Here is a 16168-nt window from a genome sequence, read left to right on the forward strand (position 1 = left end):
GAAAGAAAAAATAACATGACGCACGAACAGTTCAAGGTGTGGCAATGGATTGAAGTGTGGCTTGCACCAATTCAAGACAAAAATGATCAGGTTTTTTGTCCATGTCAGAATGTGTTTGGGAACGTGGCTCTCTACTCTCAAGTCATTATTTTTATTTAATGTTCTTAAAAATATTGAAATAAATAATAATCAAAAACAATACGTGCAGTAATAGACAAATAAAATAAAATTAATGAATAGGCCATGGCTTTGTTGATATTAATGGCTCACAGTGTTTACAAAATGTTTTGGGGATAAACTGCTGTAATGCACTCAAGTGGAGAGACCTAGTTTCTCTGTGGAGAAGGCCATTGAGTGTTTTGTTTTCGAGTGCAGCTGTTCAAATATGATTGTGGCCTACACAGATAACAAAAAGAGGCCCCGAGGAAAAGCACACACAATGCTAGCCCATGCAGTTTGCAGCACATAAAATATATACTTTTACAGTATGCACACAGACCCACACACAGATTAATATGCACCGTCTGACACACACTCTTGTCCTACCACCTATTCACTGACCCACACAGTAAATGAGTAAAGACTCAGACAAAAAAAGTCCCTCTTAGGAAATGATTCACCGTTTAAGGCTTAACTTGACCTATAACAAGTGTTACGTTTAAGAACAGGATTCATACATGTGGGTATTCCAGTGATTCACTGTCTGATGGGGCTAAGCACACTGCATTTTATACCCCCATTTTGTACCTGTTGCACCATTTCAGCCCATGAAAGGGGATTACCACTTTTTCAGCCTTTGAATGTTTAAAGACCTCTTTAAGACAGATTGCTGTCATCAGTCATTACCTTTAGATTGTGCTGCTTGACCTTTTATGACTGTTAAAATGATTTATCTACATTTAAATAACATAATAAGACCGTGCCCTCTTAAGGCTTAAGCTTTTGGATATTTTGAACAACACAACTCTTACCAAAGCTTTCATGTCTCTGTCTCTCTGTGTGGGTGTGCATGCTTTTGGTATTCCCTTCCCTCCTCAGGACCTCTTCACTGCCTCCTCTAGATTGGCCGCTGCCAAGCCAGTTTGGCCAGTATGAACTGAAGATAGAGGTACAACCCAAAGCCCACCACAGAGCACACTATGAGACTGAAGGCAGCCGAGGGGCCATAAAAGCAGCATCCGGTGGCCATCCAGTTGTAAAGGTAACTCTTCCTGCTACTCAACGTTAAGAAATGTTATAAAGATATTTACTACTAAAAAGCTTAGTGGTGTGTGTGTTGATTGTTTGTTTTTTTTCAGTTTTCTTTTTTTTTGTACTGAGATCTTGTGGCAAAAAAAAGCCAAAATGACTTTTACAGAGCATAAGCTGAGCAAAATACAAGAAATAATGCCTTTGCCATACTGAGTATTAAATTCCCGTAGCTCAGGACTGATTTATATTTAACACAATGCTTGCCATGCATTCCTAAACTTATACTTTACATTATCTAGTTCCCACTGTACCAACCACAGTCTAGATGTCAACTCGTGGAGCCTACATGATTGAAAATAAACATGAAATGGAAAAAAAGGCTGAACCCAACTTTCTAAATTCAGCAGTTGGTGGGAATTTTCCTCTGCTGATTATTGAAATATATTTTTTCCACATAGCTTGTACAAGGATGAACACGCTGGTTAAAAATTCAAATACTCTCTAATAATATAAACCTGACACATCAGGGGGTTGGTGAAAAATGGGATCATTCATTGCTTTCCCAATGATCTCAGCACCTGCCTATTATGTACTAGAATTGTTGTATGTTATTTGACTATAAAAAACGTAAGTGTTCAGGCTTGCACCTCAAACATCTGCTGGTTGTAGGGAACAAACACTGGATTCAGGGTGTCAGTTTACATGTTTGGATGAGTAGATTGTCACACGGACTGTCCCGCGAGAAGACTGTCAATCAGTTTGTTGAAGCAGGAAGACAAGAGCTGTCACTGTAGCCTGGTCAGCTGGTCTGTCATTTGATAGCACCTGTGAGAGAGTCGGTGAGCCAGCACAGAGCTATGGTGTGCTTTTTACTCAGAGAGAGAGGAAGATTCTCATTAATATTTTAAGGTCCCAGTGACAAGCTTTCTTTGTATGTGATTAATAAAGGGTCTAATGCTTGGCCATAATCATTGTTGCGTAACCTAACAATGACTGAGTTCAGACTGATAGATTGGTTGGTAGTCCAGTCATCCTTTACTAGCTTGTGCTTCAGTGCCACGTACATCATTTTCTTTTTGGACTGTGGTACTGAATAATAATGGATTGCATTTATATAGCGCTTTTCTAGGCATCCAAAGCGCTTTACAATTCCACTATTCATTCACTCTCACATTCACACACTGGTGCAGGCAAACCACAGTTGTAGCCACAGCTGCCCTGGGGCAGGCTGACAGAGGCGAGGCTGCCATATCGCGCCATCAGCCCCTCTGGCCAACACCAGTAGGCGGTAGGGCAAAGTGTCTTGCCCAAGGACACAACGACCAGGACAGAAAGAGCTGGGGGATCGAACCTGCAACCTTCCGGTTACAGATGAGCTTCCCAACCCCCTGAACCGAACGAATAAGCAGTGTGCCCAAACAAAAATACACCTCACAAAACAAGGGCATGCAGACCACTGCCATTTGTTGCTTTAGAAACAGTCTGTGTCCTTATACATTCACTCATGCAGGCTCCCTTCAGGCCAATCATTAACCATTTCTACCTCAGTTAGACTGAGATTCAGTACAGCCATATGTGACGATGCATAATTTAGCTATCAAATTTTTTCAACCAAGCATTTGCCACACTTGCCCTCATTTCTCATTCCTAAAGGGAATTGATAACTTACAGTACTTGCCTTGCAGTAGTTAGTGACTAGAGAATATATATATCTCAGGTCAGAGAAGGCAATTTAAAAGTCATTTCCAAACCCAGCAGGAATCTGGTTTGTACTTACTGTACTTACTTGATAAATTGCCATACAATAAATCTCCTTCAGAATAATTCTTTGATCTTCACAGATTGCTGCTAAATCTTTCTCAGCATGCCGTTACTGTTTGTATTCAGTAGCAGTAAGCTGCCACTACCAGTGATGAAAATGAAAATCAAATGTGTTTCTGCTAGAACACACTTTCATCATCAGATTTACAAACAATAATGCACTGTCACAGAGAGGATAAGCAGAGACGGTGAGGGAAAGGCACAGATAACAGCAATGGTGTGGAGCTGCATGCACAGAGAGAAAATGTGTGGGTGAATCAATTGTACAAGTGAGAAGAATGTGCGAGTGAGTCATTTATTCGTTTACCTGTTTGAATATACATTAATTGTGACATGAAACTAAAGAAGTCCTTACAGAGATCTCTATTCAACAAATACACATATTCTTTCAAAATGTTTAATGCATTAGCAGTTTTTAAAGTTAATGGTTTTCATGCCTCAACATTCATTACTTGTACAACTTTGAACAAGTCACTTCTTTTAATATTAATAACAATTATTTCACGTACACAACCCGTATGTGAGTGTAGACATTAAATACACTTGACAAGCAATTAACCATTGTCTTGCACTACTATGAGGACAGAAAGCACTTGTCTAGCAGGTCTAACAGTCAGTCTTTGTTTACCAAACATGCACTGCTCTACTGTTTAGTCTCTTTAGCGTCTTTGAATTCACTGTGCAAAAAAACACCTTATTTGAAAGGTCATTTCTTACACTGTCATGTCATTGTTGTTTTTACAGAAACACATTTACTTCGAAAACCAAAACCACAAACACACACACTTTGTGCTTTGTGTTATTGTTTTGAGAACACACAATAAGATGCTGGATATAAGGGCATACATAAGTTAAATAAAAGCATAAATGGCAAATACAGGAAACATGCATTCTTATTGGAGGAAATTCCATACAACAGATTCAGTATATATTGAACATGAGGAATCAGAACATTTGTATATAGCATATTTTCCAGGTGCACTATTTGTGTGAAGTTGTTCCCTGAAGACAGAATGTCACAGGGTTCGCCATGTTTGACTGCATCTTCTCTGCCAAAGAGTTTGAATAGATTTAGATTTATACATAGAGTTTGTGGTTTTTTTAAATGTATTTCAAATCCTGCAGACATTAAAAACCCGTCTTCTTTTCGTTACTATTTCCTGCTCTGTAGTCAGTGCAAGCTCTTCTTCAAAGATAAATACTATGAAACCCCTACAGTTGCCCTTTCTGTAGATTATATATCATCTGCACTTTGTGAGTCCTTTTACTCTTTTAGAGTCTTGTAGTGTGATGTCACCAGATGACGCCATAGCTGCCATCTGGCCATGTTAATGACTTCCCTTTGTGATTGCACTGTTGCACAAATCAGTGCACCACAGAACTGCTGTGTCAACAGAAAAAACAATGTGGAGCTGGTGCAGTTTAAAGGATTAAATATGTTTGCCTTACTCTGTTGCAGTATTAGGAGCAGCAGAGTAGGTTATCATATACCTTCGTTGTCTCTGTGTGTTCTTATATCAGTGTCTTCAGTTCTTCTGGGTCTGTATACTTACAGATGTCTGAGAGAAAGGCCTATTTTTCTGGCCTCTCTTTTAGCAGTTGTAATGTTTGTTTGTTTTTTATTTCTTTTTGCTTTTTGGCTTTTGGGGTTATTGGCTTTATTGTATAATGATCAGTATGAATTGAGAGAGAAAGAAAGAGGGTGGATAAAATGAAGAAAACAGTGGACTCAGACCCAGGCATCTAGTGTGAGAACAGCCTTCAGTACATAGGGGGCACACTCTTGCAAATCTCTCTGTTATGTCATTTAGGCATCTACTAGCTTTTTGTGTTCTGCCAGTTATTCACTTAGTTGGTTGTTTATCTTTCAATAGGAGTCCCAACAGAGTTATGAAGGCTACTCTCATATTTATTTTTGTGTTACTGCTGTGTTTGCAAGTTTGAAATATGTTTTTTATAAAACCTATCTAACAACTTAATTTTGATATGTTAGCGTGTTTCTATTTAGTCACTTAGTCATTGGAAATGAATGAATGAATGGGCAAGATAAGTGGTTTTAGGTCATTTATTTCAAACCTGGAGTAATGAGCCCCACACACAGGATATAGCACCTCTTAAGAACCATAACCACAGAAGAAACGGGTCAGAATAGCCACTGGGGAGATCCTGTTGCCTCACTTAAGTGTGAGGGAGCATTATATGTAATTCATCTCACTCTTGCTTACTAAATAAAACATGAGACCATGATTGGTTGCAAATTTGACATGATCTTGGTTTGTTAATATATGTAAAATTTAGGGTTATGGTTTTGATCTGCTGGTTATCACTGATCTTTTGAGTGGGAAAAAAAGGGTCTTGAAGCCTTGGTTTTCTGTCTGCATGCATGGTAGCCAGACAAAGAAAGAATTACTTTTTACATTGAGTTATTATGATAGGCATGATTTATAGCTCCATAGAATCTGAGGAATGTTACCTATTCTTATGCAAAGACTGATACTTGTGGCTAATTATATAGTTGACCAACTATAGCTTTGTAGTAGCAATTCAAGCTTTTAATCCATAAAGCAGGAATTTGGTAAATCCTACCATCTCAATCTAGTTTCCAGTAAAATATGTAAACTTTCTAATGGGTGACAGTAACAAAATAACAAAATGGAAATATAATCCTTTTGTCCTAGCAGACAGGATATAAGCTTAAATGCAACATGCGTTCCTCAGACATCTGTGGATTTTCTGGCATAGAATGGGCTTTTTATGGGGATTTACACACATAAATTAGATTTGTCCATGTTGGTAAAACCAATTAGTCTATTAGGCCACAAAATCACTCTGCCCACAATTCCAAAATCTAAGGTAGGAGCAACTGATCTCCATCAGTCCATATCACCTATTCTCTTCTGTTAGTATTTGAGCTGTTCCAGCCTGCAGCTTCCCGTGAAAGCCACTCCATGTCCCACCTCCACCCCATGTTCTTCCATTTAATGTTTTATCTCACTTATGAATATTGCATTTGTTGTCAGTGATGCCTGTTTTGTTCTGTATTCTAATGGGGAGGTCCTGTCTTAGACTGTTCCACATGTGGAACAACCTGGAGGTCCTAGAACAAAGCCAACCCTTTAAAAATAATTAAGCTTTATATTATTTTGACTAATATGGTTCTGAACTGAAGTAGCAATGTTGTATTAAAAAGATATCCCGAAACGGCTCTCAACAAGATACAATAGTTACCATCTGACTGTCTTAATATAACTTTTCATTGTAAGATGTGGCTACATCTGTGACTGGCTGTTTTAGTCATTCCTCTGGGGCTAGCTGCAGACCTTAATCAGTACACCTGTTGCTAGGAGACATATAAGCCCAAAGCCTCTCTGGCTGGCTGAAGGCTGAGGTATCCTTGTGCGTATTTAACCAGCTTATTTGAGTGCTACAACACCCAGACAAATATAAGGACCCCTCTGGTATTACTGACTAGGCTACAGATAGATGGAGGCAGACACAACAGATGTGGAGCAAGTGAAGGCCCCCCCCCCCCCCCCCCCCCCCAAAAAAAAAAGTGCATAAACACAACAGGACTATCCTGTATTTTTACGGCGTGCATGGAAAAAAAAAATCAAATATCAAAATGTATTATGTCCATCTTTAATCTGTTACTATAGTTAAGGAATCTAAATGAAGCTATGGTGTCTGGTAACAAGCATTTGAAACACAATACGACAAAAGTTGTTTGAGACAACCATATATTTCTACCAGCTTGGATGCATTAAATGATTTTGATCCTAGTGCTTGAACGCTTGTCCATAACCCCATTACTGTCTGTCTCTACGGCCCTTCTCTTATTTTATCAGCCTCAGTTTCTTTCATGTATTTTTGTAATTTTTTGTGCTGCTATGTCTCTTCCTTTGATTCTGAACAGACTGGCGTACAGTGAAGAGACACACAAACAATAATGCAGAGCCATGCGGGTTGCACTGTGTGAATTGGCTGGAGCTAGTGTTGTTTTGCCTCAGGGTTGTATTTGATGTAAACATGTCAGAAGCTTGGCTCTCATTTGTTGTAATCAGGCTTAAAGCACAGAAAGAAAACAGTTGCTGAGAGCAGGAGAAGGAGAGAGGTGTGTGCATGTGCATAACGAAGAGTAAAAGGGGGGGAGGTTAGAATGGGGAATAAGAAGAATTGCGCTTGGACCAGCTTAGCAAGGCCATATACAGCCCTCATGCAGTATACAGTAAACGCTCTCTGTGTGTGACAGTGTGAACGCGCATGAGTGTGTGCATGTATTGACCTTGTTTAAACAAACAGTTAACCGGCCCCCTGGCTCTTGCTGCCCTCCCTAGTGTGCTGGGCAAACAGCAAGCCTGGGTGAGCTGATCTGTGTGTGTGTCTGTGTGTGTGTCTGTGTATGTGTATGTGTGTGCGCCCGTGTGTGTGCGCGTGTGTGCATAGATCCTAAGCCATGGTGCCACCATGTCACACTAGGGAAACCACTGCCAGTAAAAACGGGTCCTCTGGTGACCTTGACCACCATTTCTCCCATTTTTACATCTGTTGCACACACATGCTGGTCAGGCTGTCACACACAGACACGCACACTCACACGCGACAAAACTTTGCAAGAATTGCAGTTTACAGAGTCAGTACACTTAAATTCACACATTGTCTGACACACATACACCAACCGGCATACGCTCTAGGGCTGTAGTTTACATCGACGTGGCTGCTCACTCTTTACACACACACACTCCTGCATACACACAGAGTCTCACCATGGTAACAATGGAGCAACACAGCGAAACAACTTAGCAGACTCAGGCACTAGCTGTTAGACAGTGTCAAGTTACGGCAGTGAGCTAGATCGAAGGTAGAGGATATAAGAGGATAGAGAAGAGAGGGTGACAAACGTAAAAGAAAGAGATGAAAGAAGAGAGTGAAGGGAAAAAAAGGAAGAGGACAAAACAAGTAAAAGGCATATGTAATGAATGCCAGGTTGTAGATGAAGCACTGTGTGTGTGGAGAGAGCCTGTGTTTTTCTTTTGAGAGCAGGTGCTGTTCCCTGATGTTCCATTATCAGATCTCCTGATGTCCAGAACAGCTCTTAAGAGGAGCTTTAATGTTTTTGGTTTTTTTTTGTTTTTGTTTGTGTGTTTGTTTCTTAAGAGAAATGTGCCTATTTATGTATCAACGGTAAATTAAAATAAAATATGATGTGTCTTTAGTGGAGTTTTGGAACATCAGAACTGCTTCAGTGCACCTAGGCGTTGACCCCATAAACCAGTGCTATCTAACTTGGCTTTTCAAAATCTGCCATAACCATTTGGACCTTTTCTCTACATATATTGGCGCTATTGTTTTTAGCAAATTGTGCTGATTACCCACACCTTAGTCTTGACCTGTGACGAAATATACTTGTCAGTGAGTGCTGGTATTTTTATAGTTAGTGAGTGACTTTGTCGTGACAATGTTCAGGATTCAGAATTAAGCGCATTGCTGCTTTTTATCAGCCCTGTCGATGGGAGGTAATGTCACCCTGAATAAGGAACCACTCCCACCAGGTTGAAAAACTTTACTCAGGAAAAATTTATATTTGCAGTGACACTTATTGTGGGTAAGGATCACTACATTATTGGTGTCCATTTGTGTAAGTCTTTAGCTATGCAGAGACTGTGCTATGCATATGTAGAATGCTGATTTGTTTGAAAAGTTGGGCTCAACAGGAAAGGAAACGACAGCGGAGTGCACTACGAACCAAAAGAAGAGCGAAATAAGCACAAGCCACATTGTTCCACATAATTTTGAAGCTGCCCTCTGGTGACAATACACAGCTACAACACATAGAACAAGGATTGCTAGGCTCTGTGTAGCACCTGCGGACTACAAACACGCTGGGACCTTCCTAGCCTGCCTTTAGGTAATCAGCTGGATTGGTGTGTGATCACTGCAAATGGTCCTAGCACATGATTTCCAGAATTTTAAACTTGTGAAACCATTCAGTGACACTCTGTGCATGATTGACATCCCAGAAGAGACCACTTCCCCCAGGATAAAAAAAAAAAAATCATGAAAAATAAAGTTAATTACTCCGAATTTCTTATTTGAGGTAACCTTTTCCTTTAGTGGCACAAGCAGACTCAAACTATGTGAGCAAAGTGTACCTCCATGGCATTACAGAGTCACCAGATCCAGTCGTATCCCATGAGGTGAAGTTTTTCCCCTTTAATCTGCCATGTTTCTATATGGATACAATGATTTTTTTCCCCCTCAGCTTCTAGCCTTATTACTGGATCAGTGGAACAGATGAAGGCCAAAAATAAGTGGTACTTTATTTAGTATGAGCTGAGTATGTAACTGTATCCCAGAGTTTTATTTTAGGGGAGGGAGTTCATCCCAAACTCTATCCATGGTCAGAAGATAGAAGTCAGAAGTTAGTTACATGCTCCGGTGAACATTGGCCTGGGGTCATATGATGGGTTTTAATGTCACTTTGGTTTAATATAAGAACTGATCTCTATCAGGCCTGAGTTGCATGCTGACTGACCAGCAGGGCTCAGTGAACAGGCAGAAAGCTGAGGAGTTGAAAGTGTAGAGACCACCCTCCTGTGGTATTTCACACTCAGCCATAGATATAGGGGGTGGAGGATGGGGCACTCAGGAATGTGAAACAAGTCAAGGGTATGTGTCGTGTACATCCACTACCAAGAAGAGGAGTCGGCAGTCTTGTGCCAAGACCATGGCACAATCACAGCCATGGCATGTGCGCTTGTTTACATGTCCTGTTGTTAGCAGGTGATGCTTTATCCAGTTTCTGAACTGAAGGTGTAAAAAGGTCACCTGAAGTGTAGTTAGATTACTTTTTCTGATCCTCATTGTAGTGCTCTACAGACAAATGCAGTGATTTGAAAGGTTAATAAGGTGTTAAAAAATGCAGTGACATGTTTTTCTTTGTGCAGCTTTCACTACTTGTGTGCTGTACTCGTTCTGTGTGCTTACACGTGTAGATCAGTTTTGTGAAGCTGCTGTTTTTTCACTTATCTAAATTAATCAAAGTAAACCAAGTGAAGGAAATGCCAGACTAAAAGCAATTGTGGTTTACTAACTATGACAGAGACTAGCTTGGCACGTGTTGTAGTATGTTTCTGTTTCATCTGCGGGGTTGATTAACTGAGACTGCTGAAGTGAGCCTTTTCTTTCTGGCTCTCTTATCAGGTTTTGCCAGTTTATTATTTGATTTTGAAAACAACTCATGGCCTGCTAAGTGTATGTTTGTCAACACTCCTGCTCCACATAGAATCCCTCATGTGTACACAAAGAGAGTGAAAGAGGTCAAGATGAAGGGGTTAAATGAATGCAAGGAGAAAAGGAGACCTTCTGTTTCATGGTTGCAGAAAAACAAGGTTTCCACTTTATTTAACAGAGTGTTAAACGTGTTTACCCTCAACAAATCAGCTCCAGGTATTATTGTCACTAATAGTAAAAACAAAAAACCACATACCGTACCGTACTTTAAAAAAGAAAGAAGATTTTCTGTGCTTTTTGTGGTTTTCATTTTTTTGCCATTTGTCTGTCCTCTCACAGATGCATTTTTCCAGACACTTTTAACTCTTTTTACCCTGTCTGGAACACACATGGTGCTACAAATAAACATGTCTTGATTTATAGACACACACACACACACACACACGTACAAAGACACATACACATGTGCAAGCACTGTCTATGATCACTTCCACACTGTGCAGGCATGATCATAAAACAAGCAACAAAGCCCACAGACTGTTGATTCCTGTGACTCTACATTTCATGACTCCAGAAAAATGGTGTCATTTATAGCCGTGGATCCATTCAAGCTGGTGGGCATAATTACCTGTTAGCTCGTTACTTGGAAGGTTTGTTCTTCAATGTGGCTTTTAAGATCTAATGTGGTTTTTAAAGATGAACCCATTACTGGTTATTATAGGGGCCTCATGTTGGCCCTCGGTGCAGCTTCCTTCCGAATACATCTCTTGTGCCAGATGTTCTGTGTTGAATTCAGATTCACATGGATAATGGTGAGAAAGAAAAGACTGTATCTGTCAGTTTAAATGATGAAGTTTGATTGCAAAAATGTATGGTCCCCTCTTTGAATTTATAATTTTTTAAGGGAGGAAGCTAACCTCTGTGGTCATCAACCGTGTCAATAGTGCCACTGAGATTATATTTTATTTATTGCAATCACAGTCTACACTTTAAGAACAGGCAAAAACACACACCCAACAGCAACGTGAATCACTTTTTTGTTTAGTCATTCAGCTGAAGTAATCCATCACTGAGCATTAATGAAACAAATTTGCAGGATGTGGTGGAGAAGTGTCAACATACCATTGGGCGGGGAGCTTTTGCTCTGAAAACTCAGGCTAAGCCTAGGGGAAATTCTGTTTTTTGTGGGGTTTTTTGTTTGTATGTGTTTTTTTGAAAGCCACAGTTTGAAATACAGCCACTTATTTCTTTGGTACCCATCAGCAAACCTTAAATTCTGCGTAACATAAAACAATACTTTTAACACATTTTTAACCAAATATACATTTGGCCACTTTATCCCTTTCTGTCATTGCATTTGATGCATGCCATAATGCTTTGCAGCAAGGTGTGGTTTCAGCTTGAGACACTGGAAATTATAGAGAAATGTATAATAACCAATCTAATTTTTTTTAGTAGCTACAAACAGCGTTTGGCTGTTTTTAAGAACAAACCACCTTTTATTGACGCTTTCTAGATAAAAGCTTATTTATTTAGCTCACAAAAATGAATTAAAATTAAGACCCCAAGCAGTCTGGCTGCATAGCTCGTATCTGCCACTCAGGGTTTCTCAGTTTTTCCACTGCTTGATTTAATGTAGGTACTGCCATACCTTGACTTCTTTCACAAAGGGGAAAATCTCAGAAGCAGCAATTAACAGCAAAAGAGAGGAAGATGCATCGAATGACAACAATTCCCATAACACAGATCTCACCACTGGATCCAGTTTACCTTTTAAGAATGCTGGAAATACTTCTTTGAACTAATGGCTTCAGATAAAGTCAGCCTTTTAAAAACACAGAGACAATCCTGCATCAGTGCCTGCTCTCTGTTGTTATTTAGGTACATTTGTTCCTGATGGTGACCGATTTCAGTCATTTTATTTTAGCTACTTTTGGAAGAGCACACGACAGATCCCAAGCTACACCCACTTTCTCTCTGTCAATGCACCAAACACTCTGTACCAGGCATTGACACAGCGGTGTATGACGCAAACCTGCAGGGAGGAAGGGGTCAACAGCCAGCTGTGGTGGGGTTGAGGCTTGGCAGTTCCTGGGGTGAAACAGCAATGAAAGGCCTTGTTCTTTTCTGTTAACCTCAATGGGCTGCCCTCCATCTGAGCTGGAGGTGTGGACTTGTGAGGCAGTATGGTGGGAGTGCGTATAAAGGGGGGTGCCATCCTGCCGTCACAGAGTCTGCCAAGTTCAACATTACAACAGTAGTGGGATTGTGCAGTGTGTGTATTTTTTTTCTGTCCCTATGAGCAGGAAAGGTTTTGCTCTCCTTTCCATCTTTCCCTTGTCTCTACCCAACCTACAACACTTTTACTTCATCACACATCTCATGAAACCCGTTTGATTTAGCATCTTGGCAGTTACGGTAATTTGTACACCATTAATTATTAATGTGGTATACTGTAGAAATACAACTTTTTTTGTCTTGAAACAGCTGAGTACATGAGGTTTACTTGTCAATGATGAGCGGGCATGCAGAGGGAAAAAATTAGAAGTCAATTAGTTGAAAACATCAGTGTCAGACTGGTGGGAGGCTAGAGTGTCAGACAGATCTCCAGTGGCTCTGCCAGAAATATCACAACATCCTGGACCTGTCAATAAGATTAATTCCAGAAAAGGTTGCTTCTTAAGGCAGTGGAAATGAAGAGTATTCTTTTGTTAGCACCTCTCATCTGGAACCCAAGGACTAACATCTGTTTTTGTTCTGTGTTTCTGTCTCTGTCTGTGTCAGCTAATTGGCTACAACGAGAAGCCCATCAACCTGCAGATGTTCATTGGAACAGCAGATGACCGTTACTTGAGGCCACACGCCTTCTACCAGGTGCACCGGATCACTGGGAAAACCGTAGCCACAGCCAGCCAAGAAATTATGGTCTCAAGCACCAAAGTTCTCGAAATTCCTCTCCTCCCTGAAAACAACATGTCAGCTAGGTAAATGTCAAGACCACTTCAGGGTTGCAGTACTTAGTTATGAGTTTACCACCATGAAGGAAGTCATGTCCAATGAAAAATAACCTCTTTTATGATTATACATAGTTGTAATATCTTCCAAAGGGGATTTTATAGATTTTCTTAATTTAAACCAACAGGAGGGTCGGGGGCAGAAGGAAAATTTGAGTGTTTCCCATGGAGCAGAGAACCTAATTTTATTAATAAATTTAGGATCCCTATAACAGCAGAATGATTAATTTATATAAGACCTGGTTTCATTTACATTGGAATTAATAGGAAGGGATTTTCTCATTTACACTTGTAATAAATCATATTCACAGGCATTTTTAATTTCAACAGTTTGAGCAATTACACCCGGCTTCTTGTTGCCAATCCCCTGCTGGGCTTGTGGTTGGTTTTTATCACTCCTAGGCCTTTACTACTTAAATATGTCTTAGATGCTTGCTATCCCGGTGGTGCTGTATTGGGCCAACTATTTTCCCATTACCCTGCAGTATTGACTGTGCTGGCATACTTAAGTTGCGGAACTCAGACATTGAGCTGCGGAAGGGGGAGACGGATATCGGAAGAAAGAACACACGGGTCCGCGTGGTGTTCAGAGTGCACATCCCTCAACCCAATGGGAAGGTGCTGTCGCTGCAGGCTGCCTCCATTCCTGTGGAGTGTTGTGAGTGTCTGCTTCCTAAACTCAGCTTACACACATAAAAATATTCATTCAGAAAGCCAGAACAGGAAAGATACAAAGATAGAAACACACAAACCTTCCCACATACACACTTGTTTATTAGCAAGCTTGCAGCAATTTAAGATTTGATCTGCTGTGGTTACTTTAGATAAGAATGTTTGATAACTGTTAAAAATGTAAATGTGCTCAGTTTTTTCTCTTCCCTTCTAGCCTGGTTATCTATAAAGCTACAAAGACCTACAAAAATATATAATACATAATTCTATCTTTTATACGTAGGCTTTCAGAGAGGTTTTAAATCTACAGTCTGTTCTATCTTTATGTTATACCTTATATAACATAAGGTCACTTATAATACAGCTCAGCAAATAACCATTCTCTCCTCAACCCTTTCTATCCCACTTCCAGCCCAGCGGTCAGCTCAGGAACTACCCCAGGTGGAGAAATCCAGCCTGACCAGCTGTCTGGTCAGCGGGGGAGAAGAGATGGTCATCACTGGTGCCAACTTTTTCCCAGAGTCTAAGGTCATCTTCCTGGAGAAAGGCCCTGGTAAGTTTTGTGTTCGCACAGCAGCTTAGCCTTGAACCACCCCTGAAGAATTAATGCGTGCCAAATGTGTGTGCAAAAATATTTCATGCTTTTTACAAGCCACCATGAGTAAAACATTAAATGTGTCATTTCGATCTGTATAGTTTTAGTCACAGACCAAACCTACTCTTCTATCATTTACAGTGGGATATTCTTCCCGGTGAGATCATATAAACCCACGTTTTATGCATTATTGCGAGAGGTCTTGTGCTTATTCTGCATTTGTATTACACATTTTCTGTGCTGTTACTAGACCGTGACCTCTGTTTTCTCGAAAAAAGACAATATCTGGAGAAAATCAGTATATATTACAAAAGCGTAAAATTATTCCTGACTTCTTTTAACAGTGTTGTTAATGTTTCTGCGTCACTTCTCAGCTACATTCACAGCTATCATTATATTAGCCTCACGGAATTTCTTGTTCCAACAAGCTAATTTGTTAAATTCCAAACAGGTTATGTGAGTTGGTTAGTTGTGCTTACAGTATTTTTTAAACATAATAAACATTTTAAACATAATTTTTATTAACACTTAAACAATTAGTACATCATCATTCGTGCTTATGTTGCAGTTGTCACTGATTTGATCTTTATTTAAAAATAAAAAAAGAATGATATCAATGCTATAATCTGCCACAATAACTGTTATTGCGGCAGATTATAGCGTTGATATCATTCTTTTTTTTATTTTTAAATAAAGATCAAATCACTGCAGTAGGACCCCACCCCCCACCCTCAAACTGTTTGTTTTGTTAATCACCCATCCGTTATTTACTCTTACACTGTACTTGAAACGATTAAAATGTTTAAATTATTTTTGTGCAGCAAGGTGATTTTTGTAATGTTGATGGCATGAAAAACACCTACAGACACAAGTGTACAATACATGCCACAGTTAGTTTAGTCCGTCATCTGCCAGCAAACATGAACTGCTAAAGCTAAAGAGCAGGGGAGATGGGGACATCTCTGCATCTACAATAATGACAATCAACTGGGCTTGCATTTGGTATGCAAGTGACAAAAACTTGCTACACTACTAAATAATACTGGTGTCGTGTAAAGAGTATGTGAGTGTGGGGAACAAGATGAATGTAAAATCCTATAACCAAAATGTATTAGTCTAATAAATACTTAAGATTCCCTTGTGGGATTGATAGAGTATCTATATATCTATCTAGGCTGAAAAAAAAAATACTCAGGATATAGCTACATCCAGATCATTTTGATTTAAATCATGCAACTTTAATTGCCTTTGCCTCAGCCCTCACTAATCTGGTATTTCAAGACCCGCTAAATGACTTTAACCAAAAGTGATTCTGGTCTGGGTTTAGTTTGAAAAATCCAAGATTGTGGTTTAGTCTGCGCAGCAAGAAACTGAGACTTGTTCAGACAATTGCACAGGTCTCGTCAGTCTTAATATAGCCATGATAGTATAGCTAGGCACACATACGTTTCTTGATTTCACCCTGCGTGTGTAAGTCCTCTTTTTTTAATGCCATTAGTACACTTCCACCTCATTGTCTGTCCAAACAAAGAAATCTCTGGTCTTTTTGTTATTGCTGTTCTTCTACTGTAGTATTTATTACATAAACCAACCCTCTGATTCCTGTTTACTCATGCACACACTTTGCCCCACATTTAGAAAGAGA

The 16168-nt window shown here is 39.8% G+C and overlaps 1 protein-coding gene across 2 annotated transcripts in view; it reads left to right on the top strand.

Annotated features, from left to right (window-relative positions):
* The window catches only part of nfatc3a (nuclear factor of activated T cells 3a), a 58472-nt gene that overhangs the window by 22445 nt on the left and 19859 nt on the right, over window positions 1-16168 (top strand). For both annotated transcript variants that reach the window (XM_084930508.1, XM_084930500.1), the window contains exons 3-6: window positions 1039-1201; window positions 13027-13226; window positions 13742-13914; window positions 14341-14481. In XM_084930508.1, coding sequence (XP_084786634.1) covers window positions 1039-1201; window positions 13027-13226; window positions 13742-13914; window positions 14341-14481 — 677 coding nt within the window. The remainder of the gene's footprint in view (window positions 1-1038; window positions 1202-13026; window positions 13227-13741; window positions 13915-14340; window positions 14482-16168) is intronic.

The sequence above is a fragment of the Perissodus microlepis genome, chromosome 1 (assembly GCF_051167445.1).
Source record: "Perissodus microlepis isolate ML-2025 ecotype Zambia chromosome 1, ASM5116744v1, whole genome shotgun sequence".
Taxonomy (NCBI): Eukaryota; Metazoa; Chordata; class Actinopteri; order Cichliformes; family Cichlidae; genus Perissodus; species Perissodus microlepis.